Consider the following 19,437-nt stretch of genomic DNA (forward strand, 5'->3'; position numbering starts at 1 on the left):
GATAATAACGTGCGTGCTATGTCACGACGTTGTCGTGGCGTGGCGATAAATCGAGCGCACTATTTTCTGCACTCCGCCTCCCCTGTTATGACTGACCGGGTGTGCTACTTCTTGCAAGCAAGGAGACGAGGCTTCAAATGATGAAAAATACTTCCGAGTTTGACGTTCCACGACGTTCATGTGCCCTCTAAACACGGCAACTCTGCCACAGCGTTTGTGTGGGCAAAAAATGAGGATTTGGTGAGAAGAAATGACGCCAGGTGGTACAACGCACAGCTATAGTTTATTATTACATAACAAGCTTTTCTGGGTTGACACGCAACCAGGGAACTCATGACACACATACAAAACATAATTACAAGCATTTTAAACACATACACACCACAAAAATCACACAGATTACATTTCCGCCGTCAGAAAAGTCATTCTTGTATAAGCTTATTATCGGACTAGAAAGCTTCTTTAAAATGACCACCAGGGGGCGATGCAGTGAGAAAAGCAATGCACATGTATGACGCACTTCATACAGCAATAAAACTATGATTGAAAGTCTAACACAGAAAGAAGGAAGTACAGAACCAGGCAAGGATACAATTGAACGTTTCAGTCGAAGATCAAGTCTGAGGAAACATTTTTGGACAAATCTTGGAAGAAAACACCACACAAAAAGACAATCATGCATTGAAACATTCCCTTTCTCATGTTTGATATTGATGCAAAGGGTTTTACCTTTTATGAGAAGAAACTGTAGAGGTATGAGAACCCGACGATCCCAATGATGGCACAGCACAAAGTAATCATCATCTTTTTCTGGAGATATAAGGAGAAAATGTCATTTGTGGATCTTTAAATTGACATTCATGCACAAGGAGACATGACAAGGATGAGCAAGGGGAAAAGGGCTTTGTGTTTTTGTTTGTGTGCGTAAAGAGAAAAAAAGAGCCTACCTCTCATATGAGCTTGTGTGTCTTGGATTGCAGGGAACACCAAATCAAGCAGCGACATTCATTATAAAACTTTATTTGCATTAAAACATGAGTACAATCATAGTTTTGTTCCCTCATTAAAGGCGGTGGAAATGTCTCCCCGGTGCCCTCTTTGACAAATGAAGGCACCATTCAGGCTGCAGTCCCCGTGGATAAATATACAGGAAGGCCGTCTCTCAGCGGAGACGGCCAAAAAAACATAATTCCACTCTTTGAAGTCATTTGATGCAGTCTGACACCAAATCCCTGCAATAGAACCTTTTCAAGGTGCTCATTTTCCAGTCTATTGACTCGCATTCAATCTATCTTTATTGCTACGTCGGCCCAAACAATATAAACAAAGTATCTCTGTAAACAATAGGGCGAAGTTGGAGTATCCTTATTTAGACATTTGGCAACTTGTGTGTTTAAAATAGTAACAAAATGACCAAAGTGTACTAAAACAAAGCTAACAGTTTGGGATGTGTTGGTGCAACTTCATTGGCAAGACTTTATTGTGCTGCTAGCTACGGTCTTTAACCTTTGGATTCAATACGGAGCATCTTGCCGGCTCTTTTCACTTTTAAGACCCCAGCAACAAACAAACAAAGACGCTTCTTTTAAAAAGGTGAAAGTGCTGAAACTCCCAAGAACTTTGAAATTCCCAGTAAATTGTGAAATGTGTCAAAGGCTCACAAAAGGCATAAAAAAGGGAAGGGGGGTGGCGTGCTTCCACGGAAGAGGGGGGTCATGTCCATGTGACACCTGAATGGTGAAATGATGAGTGGCTGGACGTCGGGTTCAGTCTTCGTTTATGGCTTAGCTTCGGTGACGTGAAGTCAACAAAAGGTCAAGTGTCGTTTGCCAGAGGCTCCGGATGCTCAGCCGGGGGAGGGATGAGATGACGGACATGATGGCAGGATGAATGACATGACTGAGGTTCTCCTATAAAGTCTGTGAGAGGATGATGGCGAGGAGGATGACGGCAAGCACGGCACACACCACAGCGATTATGATCATCTTCTACGGAGAGGGGGACACAGAGAGGACAATGAGGTCAAAGCACCGCTTGGTTGCTTTGCTTTGCGAGGTGAGAGAAAAGACCCGCCCACGAACGTCCCACGCGCCACCAGGTACAGCTAAGCCCTCTACACACAGAAAGCCTTTTTTTAGTGCCAGGAGCATGCAAAACCCTTTTCCAAAAGAAGGCCCCGCACCGTCTGTGCCGCTCAGCAGCGTATTGGCTCCCAAGTTACTCACCCTGAGCGATCGTCTTACTCAAACAGCTGGTCAGCGGCGCGTCAGGCCCACTGACAACCCGATTATGAGGGCAAGCACGGCCAGCAAGACCAGAACAAGCAGCACTACTTGCAGCACTCTCTGTTGGAAGTACAGACGGGAGCGTCAGGAGAACTTTCCAGCCTACATCGTCATTGCTCTCCTTATGTCAACGCCGATCACCGCTGGCTCGTGCGTGATGTGGCGAGGGACGACTAGCCATAAACTCAGAGTAGCAATAAACTTGACTGTCGTCATCAAAAGAAAGCGGCTCGGTTCCACAAGACCAACTTCCTGCTCAGAAATATGAAAAGTCCCATGACACGCCGGCCCCGTGTTGCTCTAATATCCTGACTTCAGCAAAGCTCACCTGGTCCAACTCTAATGTGCGTGTCAAACATTTACTCTAAGAGTTCATTCTGTTTACTGGGTGGTTTTTGTTCCACTTTGGTGCTTGAACATCCACATTCATACCAGTTCAAAACCAGTTTACCACTTTATTATGGACAAACAATACCACAGCATAAGGAAAGTAGAGAATAGAGTGTGTGTGTCAGTGAAGGGTGCATGGTCTAATTCGGCTGGGACTGAGAGGGGGTCAGGTTGGGATCAGGTTGGGATCACCACGGTGAGGGTCGGGGAAGGGTTCTGGTCTTCCAAAAGCATGCTGCTGTTTCAAATTATTTTGAACAGACGCATTCAAATGCAACACATGATTGATTAGTATGAGGAAAAGCAGTAAAAGCACAGTCGGCGTTTTCTGTGTTGTTTTTTTTCCTCATCCGGCATCCGTGCCCTCTACCATTGTCTAGTGGTGTAGTCTATTTCCTGGAACTAGCACAGATTGCTATCCAGTCATGCCGTTTGTCCTTAACTGGCTCCAGACCTGAGCACTATTCTGCATCATTAGAGCCCTCTAGACATGAACTAACACCCCTATAGTCATCTTGCATTCATATTCCCCAATACAGTAGAAATAACAAGGAAAAAATATGCCAATTAAGACAGTTTAGCTTGTAGTGGCGCAGAATCTACGGCAGACATGAAGTGACATCGGGCGTTAAGAGCTGACTGACCCATGTCGTTATTATTCTATGTTGTGCCTATTTCTGAGATGAGTGAAACCTGCAATAAAAGCTTGTTGTTCTGGCACTCAGGTCTGGTGCTTTACAGACACCTAGTGGCCCGATGGAGGACATTACATTGACCAGTTGATAGCTCATTTAGCCATTTTATGCTTTATGAATGAGGCGCGACATCGTGAGGGAGTGGCGTTAGAAGCAGGATGTAGCGAGGGACGAGTGTATACGTGTACGTCGAGTGTGAGCACACCGACAAGGTAGGTCATGCTTTTGGGAAACCCGAACCGCTCATCTCCATGGCGGTCACTCACACGTCGAGCCTCCTGCTGAAACTTTGCGGCTTTCTTAGTGTCCGCTACGGCTCGCTCCACAAAGCCCACCGACTGGTCCATGTTGCTCTCAATCCTGTCAATCATCCCGCCCTTGTGTGGCCGTGCAGCGTTCCCGGGGCAATACAATCAGTAGATACATCACATGAGACAGAGTGGACAGAAGTGTGTGTGTGTGTGTGTGTGTGTGTGTGTGTAAGGCCAGAGAGAGCAGGTCGGCCGAATGAGTGAAGGAAGGGGAAAAACCCTGGAAGCCAGAAGCCGAGTGAGAAAAGAGTCTCCTGGATAACGTTACCTTGCGTGCTTTGGTCTGGTACCTTACAGCTTTTTTGGTCTGCTCTCTAGCGGCCATGACGTGGTCCACGGACTTGGAAACATTCTGCTCTATGTTGTCTACTATGTCACCCTGGGAAAACACAAGCAGGTCACCGGGGTCAAGCTCAAGCAGAACAAAGAGATACTCCACGGGGGTTCAACACGAGCGGACGTGTTCCCTTCAGTGAGTTCAATGTACTAAAACGGGGGTGTCCAAACTTTTTCAAAGGCCACTTGTAGACATGCTAAGGAGTCCATCCATCCATCCGTCTTCTGTACCGCTTATCCTCACTAGGGTGGCAGGTATGCTGGAGCCTATCCCAACCACAGGGCCCATGTAAACAAACAACCATTCACACTCACCATGCTCAGGAGTCCTTAATCTAAGTGTCAGGCTTGGTCATGTTTGTGAAAACTTCAACTTTTTTCTCTTGTATCTTTATTCCCATAATGTTATTCTCATATTAACTTAAGTTATAACTTTTTCTGCAACCTAATTTCCCCCAAATTGTTGTTTTGCACATTAAAAGCGTATAAAAGCTCATAATAATATTACAACACTATTCTCCTTTTCTTGTTACATTACAAGCTTTTCTCTAATGTTTTGACTTTTCTTATTAAATGATACTTTAAGAATGGCGTCAGATTGATACAACCCAGTAGAGGGCACACTTTGGACCCCCGTCCAAAGTGCTAAGAAGCACGTACGCTAATGTCCAACAGGAAAAGCAGACGAGCGTCCCTTACCTCAGTAAAGGCTCCCCCTCAGTAAGCATGGTGCAAGCAGATACATGCAGTTATACTGGTGTCTTACTGGTGGCTTATAGAGTAGTGCGTGTAAAGAATGGTGTGACTGCCGTGCTTTGTGTCCTGCAAATGTCACTCGTGTGGATCCAGCAATGAGCAGTGATGGCATGAAGGTGGCAGGTGACAGGAAAGGGAAAAGCGAAGAAGACACGATGCTGGAAAAGACAAGAAGCAAGACAGGGACGGTCAGAGCACCACGAGCGCGACCACAAGAGTCGGACGCAGAGTTGGGATCGGTTTGATGTGCAAGCAGCCTCTCCAGTTCTGATACTTTAATCCTCCATCTTGGCAGTCAGATTCCTTCATTCAGCAAAATATATAAATATCTTGAAGGTGCTCGTTTTTGTGCTAGTTAGTGCTGCTGCTGTCAAAACAAAGAACCCAAAAGCCGGAAGAACGGCAGTGACAAGCACCTTCAGGATGACATTACTATGTATTTTATGGTGAGATTAGCAAGAATAATGATGTGACAGGTAAACGGGCTGTAGGAAGATGTGTGATGATGGTAGGGAGGCACGCTCATGGCAGCCATATTTTTAAAATTATTAAATTTAAAATACATTTTTAAAATAATTTTAAAATAAAAATTTAAAAATAACTTTTTTTTAAATTATTAAAATAATAGTAAATTGAAATTATAAATATTATAAATAAATCTGAATCTAATTAAACATTAAATCCACATGACTGGTGAGGCGGTGCCCAAAGCCCACAGGTCACAGGTCAGGACGTCCACGAGCCAGAGGGAATGAAGCGAGTGATAGATGAGGGCGAATGATTGACAGTCAGAATAAAGAGAGGAGCGTACCTGGTTCTCCACCAGCATGGCGATGTCCACGAACATGTCGTGCAGCTCCTTGATGCTGCTCTCCAGACGCACGATGTCTTTGTGCCGGGCTTCGATCTCGCTCAGGGCTTGTTTGGAGATGCCGGAGTCCACAATCTACAGTCCATAAAAACAGGCACCATCTCTGACTCTGACTGTCACAATATTAGGTACACCCCATCATGCTTTAGGCGTGATTTTCTAACGTATCCTAGCATAAACATGCCTCCGACAGCTCGAGTACGGAATCTGATTACTGCAAATAAGAGGTGTGTACATTGGAATTCTCCACGACTAGAAAGGGTTGCACTCGTCGTCGTCTTTGCACTAAAACATCTGAGTGGCCAACGCTTGAAGGTGTTGTTACGTCACAGTCAAGGCGCAAGCAGGCCTGAAACATTAACCATTAACTAAACATTAACCGGCGCGTTCATGGGAAGACTCCATAAGCAAAGCCAGAAGTGCCGCACGTACCCCTGCCGTGAACACAGCAGCGTTCCCGCTCTCCAGCATCTCCTCAAGTTCTTCGTCTGTTGTGGCTTTCCCGGCTGCAGCAGAAACAAAAAGGTACGGTTGGACGGAGATGGGCGTCGTTCTGGAGAACGGGCGTCACTCACTGATCTCCAGCTGCCTCTGAATGCGTCCTTTACTCCTCTCCCTGAAGTCCACCTGGGCTTCATTGTACTTTGTCATGACCTCCACAAACTTCCTGGACAGCACCGCATGCTAGGAGATAGCAGGAATGGCTGCTCACATCGACATGAACACCCCCCCCCCCCAATCTCAGCCAATTGTGTTATCAACCTGCGATTTACGTATCCGCATGTCGGCCGACACTCTCTCCTGTTCTTCTGACTCCAGGTTCCTCTCGATGGCTGGAGAGGAGAGCACGCAGCACAAATAATAATATTCCAACTGCTCGCTGCTGAAATATAACAAAAGATACGTCCTGGCTTTGGTTCATCTTGGACGGGGCAGACCTACTCTTCAGTTTGTTTCGAGCGTTGTTGGCCATCTTCTTGATGTCATTGGTGATGGCTTCCAAGTCTTCCTGCGTTTCTAAAACCAAAAGATGGAGAAGACTTAAGAACAATTCATATCTACCTCATGTTTTATTTTTCTCCAATCACGTCAGGACACAGAAATAATATAATAGTTCTTCACTCAGCTTGAACCAACAAGCCAGCCTTCATCTAGCCATCTAATCATCTAGTCATCTAATCATCTCGTCATCTAATCATCTAGTCATGTTCTCCTCATCAAAACGATAAGGAGTGAAAATGCAGCAAGTGACATTTTGCACAAAATAAACGAACAACGGTGGTCATCTTACTTTGGTCCGACGTGGGAGCCGACAGGATGACGGAGTAAAGCTTTTTGACCTCAGCCACGTTCTCGTCTATTTTGTCGATGCTGCTCCTGATGTCCTCGATCTGAAAGACACGGCGCTGGTTGGCGGGATGCTCCTACGTGGGACGGCGGCTCCGGGCTCACCTGGGAGAAGAACTCGTCCATGAAGGCCGCGTTGTCCATCGCGATCTCCACTTCATCGTCGTCTTGGTCGCACGTCTGGAGGAGCACAAGCGAGGCGAGTCAAGCACTAAGCTGCCGTATTTGAGCCGTGTGGAGTGTGAATCCAGTCAGCTCGGTGCTGTTAAGGCTGCTAAGCAAACTAACCCCAAGCTGATGTGAATGCAAGCCACTCCAATGTACACACGGGCTTGTGGATTAGTTGGATGTTGGATTTCCTGTTTGGGGGTGGTTGGGGAACCAATAAACCGACAGCAAACGTGCTATTCGCTTCTCTGAAGGAAGCAGCTCGGGAGAGGGAGGCCTGGGTTCAGGCTGCTGCCATTGACCCTTGACCTCGGACGAGCAGAAGAAGATGACGTATGGATGGACACGTTAGCATCATGCTCAGAACGGTACCACTACTTCATCTTCGCTTGTGTTTGTGCAGACACAAACAGGAAGGAGAAACAGCCCAAATCTGTAATTTGGAAGGGCAGCGGAACCTTTGTATGGGGAAGTATTTCCCCGGCGGACCGCTCAATCATGGCGGAATCTCATCACAAACACTCACCCTCCCCAATTAAACAGGTACAAATGGCGACCCCAAACAACTCACTCCTGGAAGCTAGCGGGGTTAGCTTGGTTTAGCAGAGCATGCTGGTGAGGCTGCGGAGTCGTGTTGAAGATTTAGTAGCGACGTGTGCAGAGGCCGACATCCCGATGCCAAATGTCAGTTTGAACCGGGAACAGACGATCGCCTACCAGGAAGAGCGGCGTACCACCTGATGAGCTTCCACAGTATTTCTATTATTTGACTTTCCTTTTGCGCCAAGACGCTCCTCCTGGTTTCCAATTTGGATTGCAAATGCAGCCGTGGGTATTTGACTTTGGCCCCAGGCTGGCGGCTGCAGACACGCTCAGCCACATCGCGGCGTGACGGCTTTGCCTCGCGAGTCGACTCAGGCAATATGCAGGGCACAGTTCCGTGGTGTGACAGAAACTGATAAGAGCGGCGCCCACTTCCTTGCACTTACTCAGCAATACTGGAAGCGGCTGAAGTGTCAAGCCGTGACAAGGCGTGTGTAGTACGCTGCAAGAGTGTCACATGACGTGCCTTCTACAGTCCAACGTTTAGATCTGCTGGTCGTCAAAGACTTGAGACACAGACGCATCTATGCGGATCGGTTCCAGGTGCCGTGTCACATGTCTTATCTCTGCCATGACTCTTAAAAGGTGGCGGCGTTTAGACTTTGTCGCCATAAATTGTGACAAGCTCACATGACACACCAGCGGGATACAGAGGTCGCGACACACGACATGTGGACGGACACAACGCCGCAACTCCCACAGCGACGTGTTCATTGTGATAATGGGATTTAACCCCCCGTCCGTGTTGGAGAAGAAGCCATATTGGTTCTGGTAGGCCAGATGTACCTCCGTGTGGCGTGAGGATGCGCATACAGAGACAGGATTACGTTCAGGGATGCTTGGCTAGCTCCGATTTGGACAGATTTACAAACTATGTTCTCTTAGGAAACAAATGGAATATGAAAAACAGCCCGTGGGGGCGACCCCCCTCCCTGAGCTCACTTGTAAGCAAACATGGCGTCAAGGAAGACACGTCGCCACATTTGCTGCAAAAAAATCTGTGAAAAAAAAAACAAGCCTATGATGCCCAAGGCTTGTTCCCATCGCTGCAGCGTTGGAAAAATGTGCAAAAAGGTTTCATGATAAATTGGAAGACTAGTCCTTATGCTCACTATGCCTTGAGGTCACGTTTGAAACGCCATTTTGTTCTACTTTGGGTGCACACGGAAGGAAAATTTCACTTTTTTTGTTTTATTTTGGCGAGGCGTGTTTTTTTGCTGGGGCACAATTCTTACTCATAGTCATTCAAAGTGCATCATCATCCATAATTCTTATGTGAAACATAAACACACTCTTTCCCTTTGCTGGGCCTTCTAAAGAGAGAAAAATAGTTAGCATAAGGTAGCTAACGATGCACCTACTTTGACTTTAAAGACCTGTAAAAAAAACAAACAAACTATGTTTTATGGTTTGATATCGAGAACATGCTGTGACCTAACAATAAAGACAAACATCTAACACTTTAGTCTTTTGCGTATTAAGGTCACTTTAAACGCGTGTCTGTTTGTTCCGACTCATCATGGCGGACTTTGTGAGCGCCGCCGCTGCCAGTGAGTACTACTTTTGGACAAACGAGGATCCGGAACCTTATCTTTTTTGCTACAGGGTTTATCATAGGACCCTCAATAAACCACTTATTGTGTACTGTAGTCCACAGTCTCCATTTGGCTGCATGGGCCAGTTTTTATGCTGCCCTCAGTCTCCACTTGTATAAAATGTGTCTCCTTGTTAATACAGGAGTCCCTCACTGTCCTTCATTGTTGGCTTGCCTGTGTATGTTTAAGCGGAAAACCTCCCGCCCCTAATCCAAGACCTGGATCTGAGAAGAAAACTGAGACCGACCCATTAGCTTCGGTCAACGCTAGCAGTGTGTTCCAATATGTCCTCCTAAAAGTGTCAATAGCAAGTAGGCAGAAATACAATATACAGAAAAACACATTGCCCACTCTCCAAACTCAACTAAGTTGGGATCAGAGATACAGTAATTAGTGCCCCCCCCCCCCCCCCATAAAGTTCCTCAAACTTCTCAAAAACGCTGCAGCTGCTGTTTGTTCTTCTTTCCCTGATAAAAAAAAAGCAGGTCAGCTGTGGGAGATCCAGCCAGAAGCCTCGGGTGATACCACGGTTAAACTACTTCAAACACACAACAAATATTTGGCCAGGACGTGGAGGTCGCCATGGCAACACATCCCCACTTGGTGCTTGATACAACAACATCAAGGCCCCGCCCAGTTCATCAAGGAAATTATGAGGGCCGCACAGTGGCCGAGTGACCGCAGTCCTGATACGCGGGTCGGAACGTATCTCTGTGTGGGGTTGAGTTAGCGTGCGGTCCCTCGCTTGAGTGGGCTTTGTCCGGGTTCCCTCCGGGGTCCCTCCAGGGTCCCTCACTTCCTCCCAAACCCCAAGTTAGCATGTTCGGCTAACTGGAGGCCGCAATTGTAAATGTGGGCATGGATGCTGGTTTGTATGGTTAAAGCCTGGGATTCGCTAGGCCAAAGTCAGCTGGGATAGGCTCCAGCTCACCTTTGACCCTAATGAGGACAAGCTGTATAAAGAATGGATGGATGACTCTTATGATGAAAAACTATTATATTTAACACCAAATGCGTGCAAATGATCTACTGACAAGTCAATTATTAATCAAATATCTAAAATAGGAAACAAAAATATACCAAAATGTTAGCTTGATTGACACCTGTTCATATTATGTGTAGTTTTAAGGCAATATGAGATCATTTTAAATGCATTTAAACCGTTTAAAGACGCATTGACGGCATTTTCTCCAACTATTGTCAAGTTATAAAGTGGACAGAAAAAAAACTCACCGCTCGCAGTTGCTCCAATCGGTCCTTCATCTTTCAGACGACAAATTAACGCCTGAAATCCAAATAACGACAGCAAATAATGAGTGAAAAGCGTCCCTGGTCTCCGTTCTACTCAAGCAGCTGGTAAGCTAGCCGTCCGACATGAAGCCTCCACCACCCCCACTGGCCTTGAAGACGGATTCAACTCCTCCAAAGTCCGGCCAGGGTTGTTGGGCAAAAGCACTTTTTGTGAAAAAACGAGTCTTCTCGACGCTTTTCCATACAATATGGCTGCTGGGTTTTTTTTCTCCCCCCTTGCCTAAATCTCCTCGCCCAGAGGATTAAAACAACAGTTGTGTAGAGCGGTATAATCTGTCTCTATGCTGGCCGACGGTAATCATTCTAAAACGCACTTTTCACACTCACGCATGCGCACACACATCACGCGGGGACAAGGATGAAGCCACGCCCACGAGCCACCTGCGCCGCCGGTGCATTCAGGTGTTGTGGGACAAACTTCGGCACAAAGTTGAGTAAACACTTAAATTGACTTTTAGTTTGGTGGTCACAAAACCTTTTTGAAAGCTTCTATCTCTCAAACGAAAGAAAAAAGAAAAGCGTGTCTATTCATTATGGAATAATGTTTTTATGGCATTTTATACTACCGTATATTTATTGTATTTGTTTTATGCATTGTATTTTACATTTATGGGTGTTTACTGTTTTGTTTTTTTTACATGTCTTCTGATCCCTTTCTTTCATCCCTGCAAAAAGTATGATCTATTGCTGTATATTGTTTTTTCTCTCTCCCTATTAGAAAATGGTGACATTTAAACAATTAGTCTATGAGTAGCCCACGGCTCATGAACGCAACAATAAACACGACTTGAGATCAAAACAATTCATTTAACCACAAAGCATATTTTATTGTATACTGGACTGGTTTTAGCATGTATTTTACCCTCACTTGTTTTAATAGAGGTCAACAGTGAAAATCCACCTTCAAGCTGATGCCATTATGGAAAGTCCTGCTTATGTCCTTGTAACTTTAATCCCAAATGAAGGTCCAATTAACCTGTATGAGGTCTACACCAACAACATTTTGTAACATGTATGGGGACAATATTTCTCATGAAACGGGATCCAGCTTGACAATGTTGTGTGTAAAATGGACTATCTGTAACTTCTGATGGGAGTATTATTCAGCCGGACATGCAAACACTTTAAATCCAGATCAGTGTGCAGTAGTGGACATCTTAGTGCTACAGTGGACATAAGACTCTTATGTAACCATCAGCCGGCAAGAAAATTAAAACGGCTGGAATCCTAAGCACGCCTGCCCTCTGGTGGCCTTAAATGGAAGCCCACGATATTTTGCTACAATGTTCCCTTTCATTGTTCTGGGGATAAACCAGACCAAGTGATTTTTGGCTTGGGGTGAGAAAAGTGCTCCAATCCTGGTAAAGTAAATAATACAAGTGTGGCCATGTTGTATTGAGAATGTCTTTATTCAAACGTTACTCCCTTAGTGCCTCCAACACACCGTACAACAGCATTACGAGCTGGGGTAAGTGCAGCGGATGGTGCTCGACGAAGAGAAGCATGTTGCCATGCCAACACTAGGGTGGATGTGTCTATACAGTGAAATTCAACAGCAACTTTTCCACCAAGTTTTGCTTTTATCGTTTTTTTAACTGAGTTTTTAAAACAAAAAGAATTCAAAAATAAAAAATCTTAAGGGGTGTACAGTTATGGGGGCAAAATTCCAACAAGTTGACTTCCACAGTAGGGGAAGGAGTGGGGGAGGGAGGGATGGGGGTCGCTCAGGTAACAGGTTAGAGGTCATCTTCGTCGTCTGGGAGTGCCGTTTGTGCTGCAACCTGGGGGGGTGGAGGGAGAGCAGCATTAAGTCAAGTCGATGCTCTGAGGCTTAGGTCCTGTCCACACGTAGGCGGGTATCAAACCAAGTTATTTCTCCACGATGTGGCCTATAATCCACACGAGCAATCTGATTATGTGTTTGGGTATGGGCGCCAACAACCGGAGTTGTACGTTTGCCAGCATGGCTACCTGCGCCAACGTATGCCATGACATCAGAAACATGGACGCTTGTATTTACAAGCCAAATATTGCTTCATTTTGAAAGAGCAGAGATGAAGAAACTCTGAGGTCGGACATCCTTGGCGTCCTTGTAGCAGGCTTTGATGCCGACATTTTGACGAATGTGCATTCTAAAACGTTTATAAGCTATTCTGCCACCTTGTTAGTCCACACAAGCGTGTGTGTGACAGGATGATTCTGATTGGATAGAATTTTAGGAACTTGTGCCCTCTACAGGTTTGGTTAGCGATGCATTTATTCTGTGTGGAGGCATTTTTTCAAGAAGATATGCGGTTTTTAAAATACCCCGCTACGTGTGGACAAGGCTTTAGACTTTCCAGTAGCCGTATCCAACTGACCTCAAGCTCCTCCTCATACTTGGCCGCCATGTTGGGATCCATTGAGACTTCCGGGGGAGCAAGGGCTGGCATTTCCACAAAATCCATGTTGGGATCTCCGGCTAATTTCTTTGCTAGCCACAGGAAAGGCTTCTCAAAGTTGTAGTTACTCTTGGCCGAAATATCATAGTACTGGAAGACAGCAAGTCAGCAGCAGTCAGCAGGAAGTCGTCATCCTCGCCACCCGTGAAGGATAAAAACGGGCGTGAGGCTTACCTGCAGGTTCTTCTTGCGATGAAAGACGATGCTTTTGGCTTTGACTTTCCTGTCTTTAATGTCCACCTTGTTGCCGCACAGCACGATGGGAATGTTTTCGCACACGCGCACCAGGTCGCGGTGCCAGTTGGGGACGTTCTTGTACGTGACACGGGAGGTGACGTCGAACATGATGATGGCACACTGGGCTGTTGGAAGGCAAACACTTTACATGCTTCCATGCCATACCCCCTTTCAAAAAAGCCCCATGGAGCACCGAAAACAGTCACAATTCCAGCTAGTGTACAAAAATGGCGGCCGGGTTACCACGTTAACACAGACCAACGTTTGAGGAATGAACGAACATTTAAGGTTACTTTTCCCTTCACCGAAGATCAACCACAACCTTCAAGAGTTATTTCTTCAATTGAATTGGAGGAGAGAAACTACTGCACTGACGGCAAAACAGGAAGGTGTTTGTCTTTGGGAATACTCATGTCAAGAGTCGGCTCTTCAATGAAGGTAAAAGTTAAATGTTCATTTAAGCCTATCACTTGTATGCATTTTAATTGTGTACAAATTATAATAAATAAACATTTCCACCTTTGAGAATGGCTTAAGTTGTCGTCTGTTTCAGTTACAGTACAAGTTAATGACACTAACCAAGGTATGCCACCAAAAATCTATTAAACCCTGCAATTTTTTTAAATTGTGTCTTAAATTTACCAGGGCTAGATTTCAACCGACAGAGCACACTGCTATGGAACATCCGGTATCTTCAAAATGAATACCGAGAGCGACACGCACCTTGAATGTAGTAGCCATCTCTCAGGCCCCCAAACTTCTCCTGTCCGGCTGTGTCCCACACGTTGAACCTGATCGCTCCTCTGTTGGTGTGAAAAACCAGGGGGTGCACCTCGACTCCTAGCGTAGCTACGAGAAAAAGACGAGGCCTCAATCAATCACCATGACCATCGAAGTATTCAGCGGAAGGCGTGGGCCTGAGACGGGTTTCAAAGTGTACCACAATATGGTCTGTTTAAAAATTACTATAATTTTGTGCCATATCGTTTCTACAATGACAAAGTGGAGATCAATTGCATTTTTATTTAGAAACTACTCCTGTATTTGTTATCTGAAATATACATGTTCTATTATGAGCGGCTAGCGTGCAGGCCTCACAGCTAGGAGACCCCAGTTCAATTCCACCCACAGCCATCTCTGTGTGGAGTTTGCATGTTCTCCCCGTGCATGCGTGGATTTTCTCCGGGTACTCCGGTTTCCTCCCACATTCCAAAAACATGCTAGGTTAATTGGCGACTCCAAATTGTCCATAGGTATGAATGTGAGTGTGAATGGTTGTTTGTCTATATGTGCCCTGTGATTGGCTGGCCACCAGTCCAGGGTGTACACCGCCTCTAGCCCGAAGACAGATGGGATAGGCTCCAGCACGGTAAAAAAATGAATGAATGTTCTATTATATGGTTTAATAATGTCAGTATGTATTTTGTTCACTGATTGTTTTGCATAAAAGTCATAAAAGTTCAGCTGTCAATTGTTGCTATTTTTGCATAATTTTCAGAACAAAAGCTGCAATTATGCATAAAATGTGTTGTGTTATTATCTGTAATAGATTAATTGGTTTGACATTTGTTTTCTGGTTTGAGTCAGACCTTCTAGAATGAATTAAAGGGCATTTCTTAAGACGTTTTACTGTGATATTTTTGGCCAAAGGTCATCATACGGTCAGACCCTCGTCCTGACCATACCTGGTGACTGATACTCACCGACATATTTCTTTTCAAACTCTCCTGTGAGATGTCTCTTGACAAAAGTCGTCTTCCCAGTTCCTCCATCGCCGACCAGCACAAGCTGTCAAAGGAAACAAAGCACGGTGAGTTCAAACTGGTTGACGCCGGTTAACCAACGTGCACATTATGCTTTTATCGATTCATTCATTTTTCGTCCTTCCAAGAGTCGCCACTGTCCCCACTCTTACCTTAAATGTGGCCGCTGGAGGGGGGTTATCCGCCATGGTAGTCACTTATCTGCCGACAATAAAACAGGGCGGGATTGTTAGCTCGGGGAGGGTCTTTGCTACATGCTAGCTCGGAGTGAAGGATGTTAACAATGGAGTTGGGCCACACATGCTTCAATGGTTCAATAGTTAGAAATGCTAGTTTTGTGCTGTGAACGGCTGTTAGGAGCAAAACGCGAACGGTTATGCCATAATGGCGCCCGTGCATATCGCAACGTTCTCGTACATTCTATAGCAATGTAGCCTAGCTTAACTTACGACACTAGCCGATATCAGACCAATAACAAGCAAATTTATTACACAAAAGGTTAGCCCCCGTTATAGAAAATAAAAATATTGAAGCTAGCTTGGATTCCTGCATTTAAACACGACTTCAGCTTGTTAAAAAGACTGGAACAATCGAAGTGGAAGACAACTCATGGAGTAGCGCAATGTAGCCGAAACGGCTCACATATCAACATCCACAATGTAAGAATGCACTAATTTATATGCGACTGATAAGTTTGAGAGGACAAAGTAGTAACGGTCTAAGCGGCAATTGTCTTTTAGCTAGCTAGCACGCAGCATGGGCGCCATTCTTTCGCTCTACGCCATGCTAACTTTGCTAGCAAGTTAGCACCGATGTTGCATACAAATGGCTTCACTTAAAAAAGGCACAGCACGCACAGACGCCTTCAACGCGGCGCAAAAGCAAAGCACACCTTTTGAGGATAATCGTACCCGCGTTCAAGAATTCTTTAGAAATGTAGTCAAAACGTGGACGGGCCCAGTCGGAGAGAAGCAGCCGTAGACTTACCGGTGGTGCTGAGACAAGAGGAAAGAGTAAATGGCTGCGTACGCGGGAGATTCAGCGTGGCCTATGAGTCAGCTTCCGCCCTTATCATGTGACCTGCGTCGCGGCAAAACTCCCTCCCAAGGCAAGCGCCGCGAGCTCACTGCTGATGACGTCAACCTCCTTTGTCTGTGACTTCATAGTAAAGGTGTCCGCTGTTTCATGTATGTGACGTCACATCGTGTGTTCTCTTGTTGCCGGGACAAAAATCAACGTTACGGCTTTCCGCTTGCAAAACATTCCCTTTTCTTGCATTCATTTTTTAAAATGTTATTATCGTGATTCGTTTCCTGTTTGATGATATTTTCATTTGAATATTCACCAGCTAAAATATAAAAAATATGAATACTTTTGTAGATATGTTGATTGTTTATTTGTATTAAATTAGCATGTTTTTGTGTAACAATTCTAAACATGTATTGCAGTTTTAGACACTATAAACTCGTCCTCATTTGTATATAACGTAGTTCATATTTCTAATTGAGAAAGCACACATTTCATTCATACTTTGTATATTTTATTCATCAACTTATTAATATCAAAATATTTTCTGACTGACATACTGAAATGGAAAAATACACAAAGAAATCCTACAATTTTATTTGTTTCCAAAGCTTATAATTATTTTTTTTAAGTAGCGATGTATCATTGGACTCCACAGTGCAACCATCTTGACTGAAGTTGCAGCCATGAAATATGATTGCATGCGTTTCAAGGGATCCCTTCACCATGAAGATGCAGTATGGGTTCTCTCCAGTCCAGATACTCATACACCAGTCAATCATAGGACACAATAGTCACATTTTAAAAACCTTATTTATTTTCTAGATTTTTGTAGCATAAGGGAAAACACAAATACAAGCCTTGGCTGTGAAACAATAACTTATGTATGAAGCTGACAAAAACCACAGCGTGTGCAGAGGCTTTATAAGCTATAAAGCCAACATCGGGGTGTCAAGATTTGACTCCTATTTGTAAAGCTACAAATAGACGTTGGATTTGCATGCTGGCCGCGTCCAGACAGCTTAGACCGATGGGTCTTATCTGTACAGGTAGTCCGCTTGGATGTTGGCCGCAATCTCAGCCTCCCACCGGTCTCCGTTGTTGAGTAGCTTCTCTTTGTTGTACAGCAGCTCCTCGTGTGTTTCTGTTGAGAACTCAAAGTTTGGACCCTAGGGAAAGGAGAACAGCCACAACGTGTTAGATATACTTACAAGTGCAAATTGCATTTGTAATCCTATCCTGTTGACCCCCCACTGTGTTCGAGTTACTGTATTTCACCTCAACGATGGCATCCACCGGACAGGCTTCCTGGCAGAATCCACAGTAGATGCACTTGGTCATGTCAATGTCGTAGCGTGTCGTCCTCCTGCTGCCGTCCGCTCGAGTCTCCGCCTCAATGGTGATGGCCTGGGCAACGTCAAAAGAAAAGCAAACATCAGATCAACAGCAGAGCAATGAATGAACCCACTAAGTTGGAATTAAAGGAGACAGCACTAGACACACAGCTGTGTGTGTGTGTGTGTGTGTGTTCATGATCACCTGAGCGGGGCAGATGGCCTCACAGAGCTTGCAAGCGATGCATCGCTCCTCCCCGCTAGGGTATCGACGCAGGGCGTGCTCACCACGGAAGCGAGGTGAAAGGGGGCCCTTCTCAAAGGGGTAGTTGATGGTGGCAGGTTCACGGAAGAGGTAACTCATGGTCATTCCTAAGCCTGAGGGAGGGGCCAAGGAATGAGTTTCAACATTTTGTACAGCAGTACACATCAGATAGTTCTAGAAAAATAGGCTAAATGAAGTAAAATACAAATACAATGCAGAAGAATTGAGAATGTAGTACTCTACATTGGCCACTAGGTGTCAGTAATTAGTAATCAGTGATGCTAGAGTAGTCTAGCATTTGGGTGATGTTTTGTACATTATTAAAACAAACAGCAGTGATGGTGCGAGCAAATGAATGATGCGGCACCTCTGAAGAGCTCTGTCCATAGGAGAGTGGTTGCAGCACGGTCAGTGATGGACTTCAAGTCTGTGGCCTGCTCTTGAGCATTAACGTACTCTGCAATTACAGGGAGATGATTAAAAACATTACGTTGAATTAATGCAAATATCACAGATCTACCAGCCGCAACGTGGACTCACTGAAGCCGCTGCGCTGCACACTGACACTGAATGGACGTACAAGAGTACTTCCAAAAGTACCTGCAAGTGCACACATGTATGTTTGAAATGTTGCCATTTTTTAAAAAATATCACAGATAGGATAGGAAGTACCTGGCTTGGCGTAGCAGTAGAGAAGACGCAGACTCATTGAAGCAGACATCTAAAAAGATATTTAAAAAAATAAAAAGATAATATCTAATATGGAAGTGTTTCCGCCATTGAAAGAAAATCAATATCCCAATAGTAAATGATAATTTACTATTTAAGAGATACAAATTCGAAATTATGAAATAAAAAGTCAAAATGACACATGCACAGTTTGTATCTCATAATTTAGACTTTTTAACTTAGCTTTATTTTTTTTATTTTATTTTTCTTTCAGTGGCTCAAACGGGCTTCCATAATGTAAATATCAAATGCTAACTTTATTGACATGACTCTGACGAACATAGCCAACAGCTGTGCGGGCGCCGCCCTAGAGGCAACGCCTGGTGTTTCATAAACGGCGAAGAGTAGATAAACTTCGATCTTAAACGTGTTGTGTTGTCGATGACTGTTCCCCATGGGATTTATGACATGGATATACGTGGATATAGGGTGTGAAATCTGTGGGATTATTTTCTTCAACAGGTTAAAACACGTGGCCCGTCATATTGCATGTAAGCTAAGAGAACACATAGGATGATATAACGCCACTAATAATGGTGCGCACGTACATTTATTTCATCATTGCTACGCAGTACTGTGTCGTACTTAAACTACTTTAAAATGACTAAAACGTGCTTCTCCGTATAGAATAATAAATCCAATGTGTTGGTCTGACGTTTAATAACAGTGACAGAACGTCACTCGATGGCTAGCACACAAGCTAACTTGGGAAAACAGAGGACCAGCTCTTTCCGTTAGACGCCGCCTTCATTCTTGAAGCTAAAGATGACGTCTCATTAGTCAGTCGACGGTTCTTTACGTTGATATTTGAATGAAAAAACTATAAGTCGTCATTTGTTTATGTTGACCTTTGGAGAGTCTTACCTCTGCAGTCTGTGTAGCGCTTCAACCGGAAGACACCGATAAATTGACATGCGCAGTAAGGGCCAGGATGCATTCAGGGTCCCTGGTAATTTGTGGAACAGATGAACTTA

At 44.8% G+C, this 19,437-nt stretch overlaps 3 protein-coding genes across 14 annotated transcripts; all 3 read right to left on the reverse strand.

The window, feature by feature from the left end:
- Positions 1 to 264: 264 nt before the first annotated feature.
- On the reverse strand, positions 265 to 11,003 carry stx3b (syntaxin 3b). 11 transcript variants are annotated; one of them, XR_013625300.1, is made up of 12 exons: positions 10,591 to 11,002; positions 7,097 to 7,171; positions 6,936 to 7,035; positions 6,587 to 6,661; positions 6,407 to 6,477; positions 6,220 to 6,328; positions 6,077 to 6,150; positions 5,585 to 5,719; positions 3,637 to 4,060; positions 948 to 1,988; positions 730 to 810; positions 265 to 644 (listed from the first exon to the last, which is right to left on the reverse strand). XR_013625300.1 is itself a non-coding variant. In XM_058062829.2 (12 exons), the coding sequence occupies exons 1-11, from the start codon at positions 10,618 to 10,620 to the stop codon at positions 733 to 735; spliced, it is 969 nt and encodes a 322-aa protein (XP_057918812.1). In that variant the 5' UTR covers positions 10,621 to 11,002; the 3' UTR covers positions 265 to 644; positions 730 to 732. The 11 variants fall into 11 exon arrangements, 7 of the variants coding, with proteins under 7 accessions (XP_057918812.1, XP_057918811.1, XP_057918809.1 ...); XR_013625302.1 differs by having other exon boundaries at positions 3,637 to 3,747; positions 10,591 to 11,001; XR_013625301.1 differs by having other exon boundaries at positions 3,950 to 4,060; positions 10,591 to 11,001.
- A 1,055-nt stretch (positions 11,004 to 12,058) lies between these two features.
- On the reverse strand, positions 12,059 to 16,206 carry ran (RAN, member RAS oncogene family). 2 transcript variants are annotated; one of them, XM_058063293.2, is made up of 7 exons: positions 16,097 to 16,206; positions 15,262 to 15,310; positions 15,050 to 15,134; positions 14,070 to 14,195; positions 13,284 to 13,471; positions 13,029 to 13,199; positions 12,059 to 12,449 (listed from the first exon to the last, which is right to left on the reverse strand). In XM_058063293.2, the coding sequence occupies exons 2-7, from the start codon at positions 15,295 to 15,297 to the stop codon at positions 12,405 to 12,407; spliced, it is 651 nt and encodes a 216-aa protein (XP_057919276.1). In that variant the 5' UTR covers positions 15,298 to 15,310; positions 16,097 to 16,206; the 3' UTR covers positions 12,059 to 12,404. The 2 variants fall into 2 exon arrangements, with proteins under 2 accessions (XP_057919276.1, XP_057919277.1); XM_058063294.2 differs by having other exon boundaries at positions 16,021 to 16,121.
- Positions 16,207 to 16,753: 547 nt separating this feature from the next.
- Positions 16,754 to 19,409, reverse strand: ndufs8b (NADH:ubiquinone oxidoreductase core subunit S8b). Its single transcript, XM_058063748.2, has 7 exons — positions 19,328 to 19,409; positions 18,407 to 18,455; positions 18,275 to 18,334; positions 18,102 to 18,191; positions 17,675 to 17,847; positions 17,414 to 17,542; positions 16,754 to 17,304 (listed from the first exon to the last, which is right to left on the reverse strand). Exons 2-7 carry the CDS (start codon positions 18,453 to 18,455, stop codon positions 17,173 to 17,175), a joined length of 633 nt encoding a protein of 210 aa, XP_057919731.1. The 5' UTR covers positions 19,328 to 19,409; the 3' UTR covers positions 16,754 to 17,172.
- Positions 19,410 to 19,437: the final 28 nt, after the last annotated feature.

Source organism: Doryrhamphus excisus, linkage group LG22 (assembly GCF_037039965.1).
Source record: "Doryrhamphus excisus strain RoL-2023G ecotype Guam linkage group LG22, RoL_Dexc_Guam_v1.1, whole genome shotgun sequence".
Lineage (NCBI taxonomy): Eukaryota > Metazoa > Chordata > Actinopteri > Syngnathiformes > Syngnathidae > Doryrhamphus > Doryrhamphus excisus.

Bases quoted from the DNA above. Each gene is read 5' to 3' on its own strand.
- ran (XM_058063293.2), bottom strand. From the start codon at position 15,297: ATGGCGGATAACCCCCCTCCAGCGGCCACATTTAAG. The intron at 15,135-15,261 runs GTAAGAGTGGGG...TTCCTTTGACAG, and splicing joins CTCCAGCGGCCACATTTAAG to CTTGTGCTGGTCGGCGATGG. The intron at 12,450-13,028 runs GTCAGTTGGATA...CCACCCCCCCAG, and splicing joins AGTATGAGGAGGAGCTTGAG to GTTGCAGCACAAACGGCACT.
- stx3b (XM_058062820.2), bottom strand. From the start codon at position 10,620: ATGAAGGACCGATTGGAGCAACTGCGAGCG. The intron at 7,036-7,096 runs GTGAGCCCGGAG...CGTGTCTTTCAG, and splicing joins TGGACGAGTTCTTCTCCCAG to ATCGAGGACATCAGGAGCAG. The intron at 6,329-6,406 runs GTTGATAACACA...GCTATCTCCTAG, and splicing joins TGCGGATACGTAAATCGCAG to CATGCGGTGCTGTCCAGGAA.
- ndufs8b (XM_058063748.2), bottom strand. From the start codon at position 18,455: ATGTCTGCTTCAATGAGTCTGCGTCTTCTCTACTGCTACGCCAAGCCA. The intron at 17,848-18,101 runs GTGCCGCATCAT...CCCCTCCCTCAG, and splicing joins ATGGACAGAGCTCTTCAGAG to GCTTAGGAATGACCATGAGT. The intron at 17,305-17,413 runs GTGAAATACAGT...TCCTTTCCCTAG, and splicing joins CGGTGGATGCCATCGTTGAG to GGTCCAAACTTTGAGTTCTC.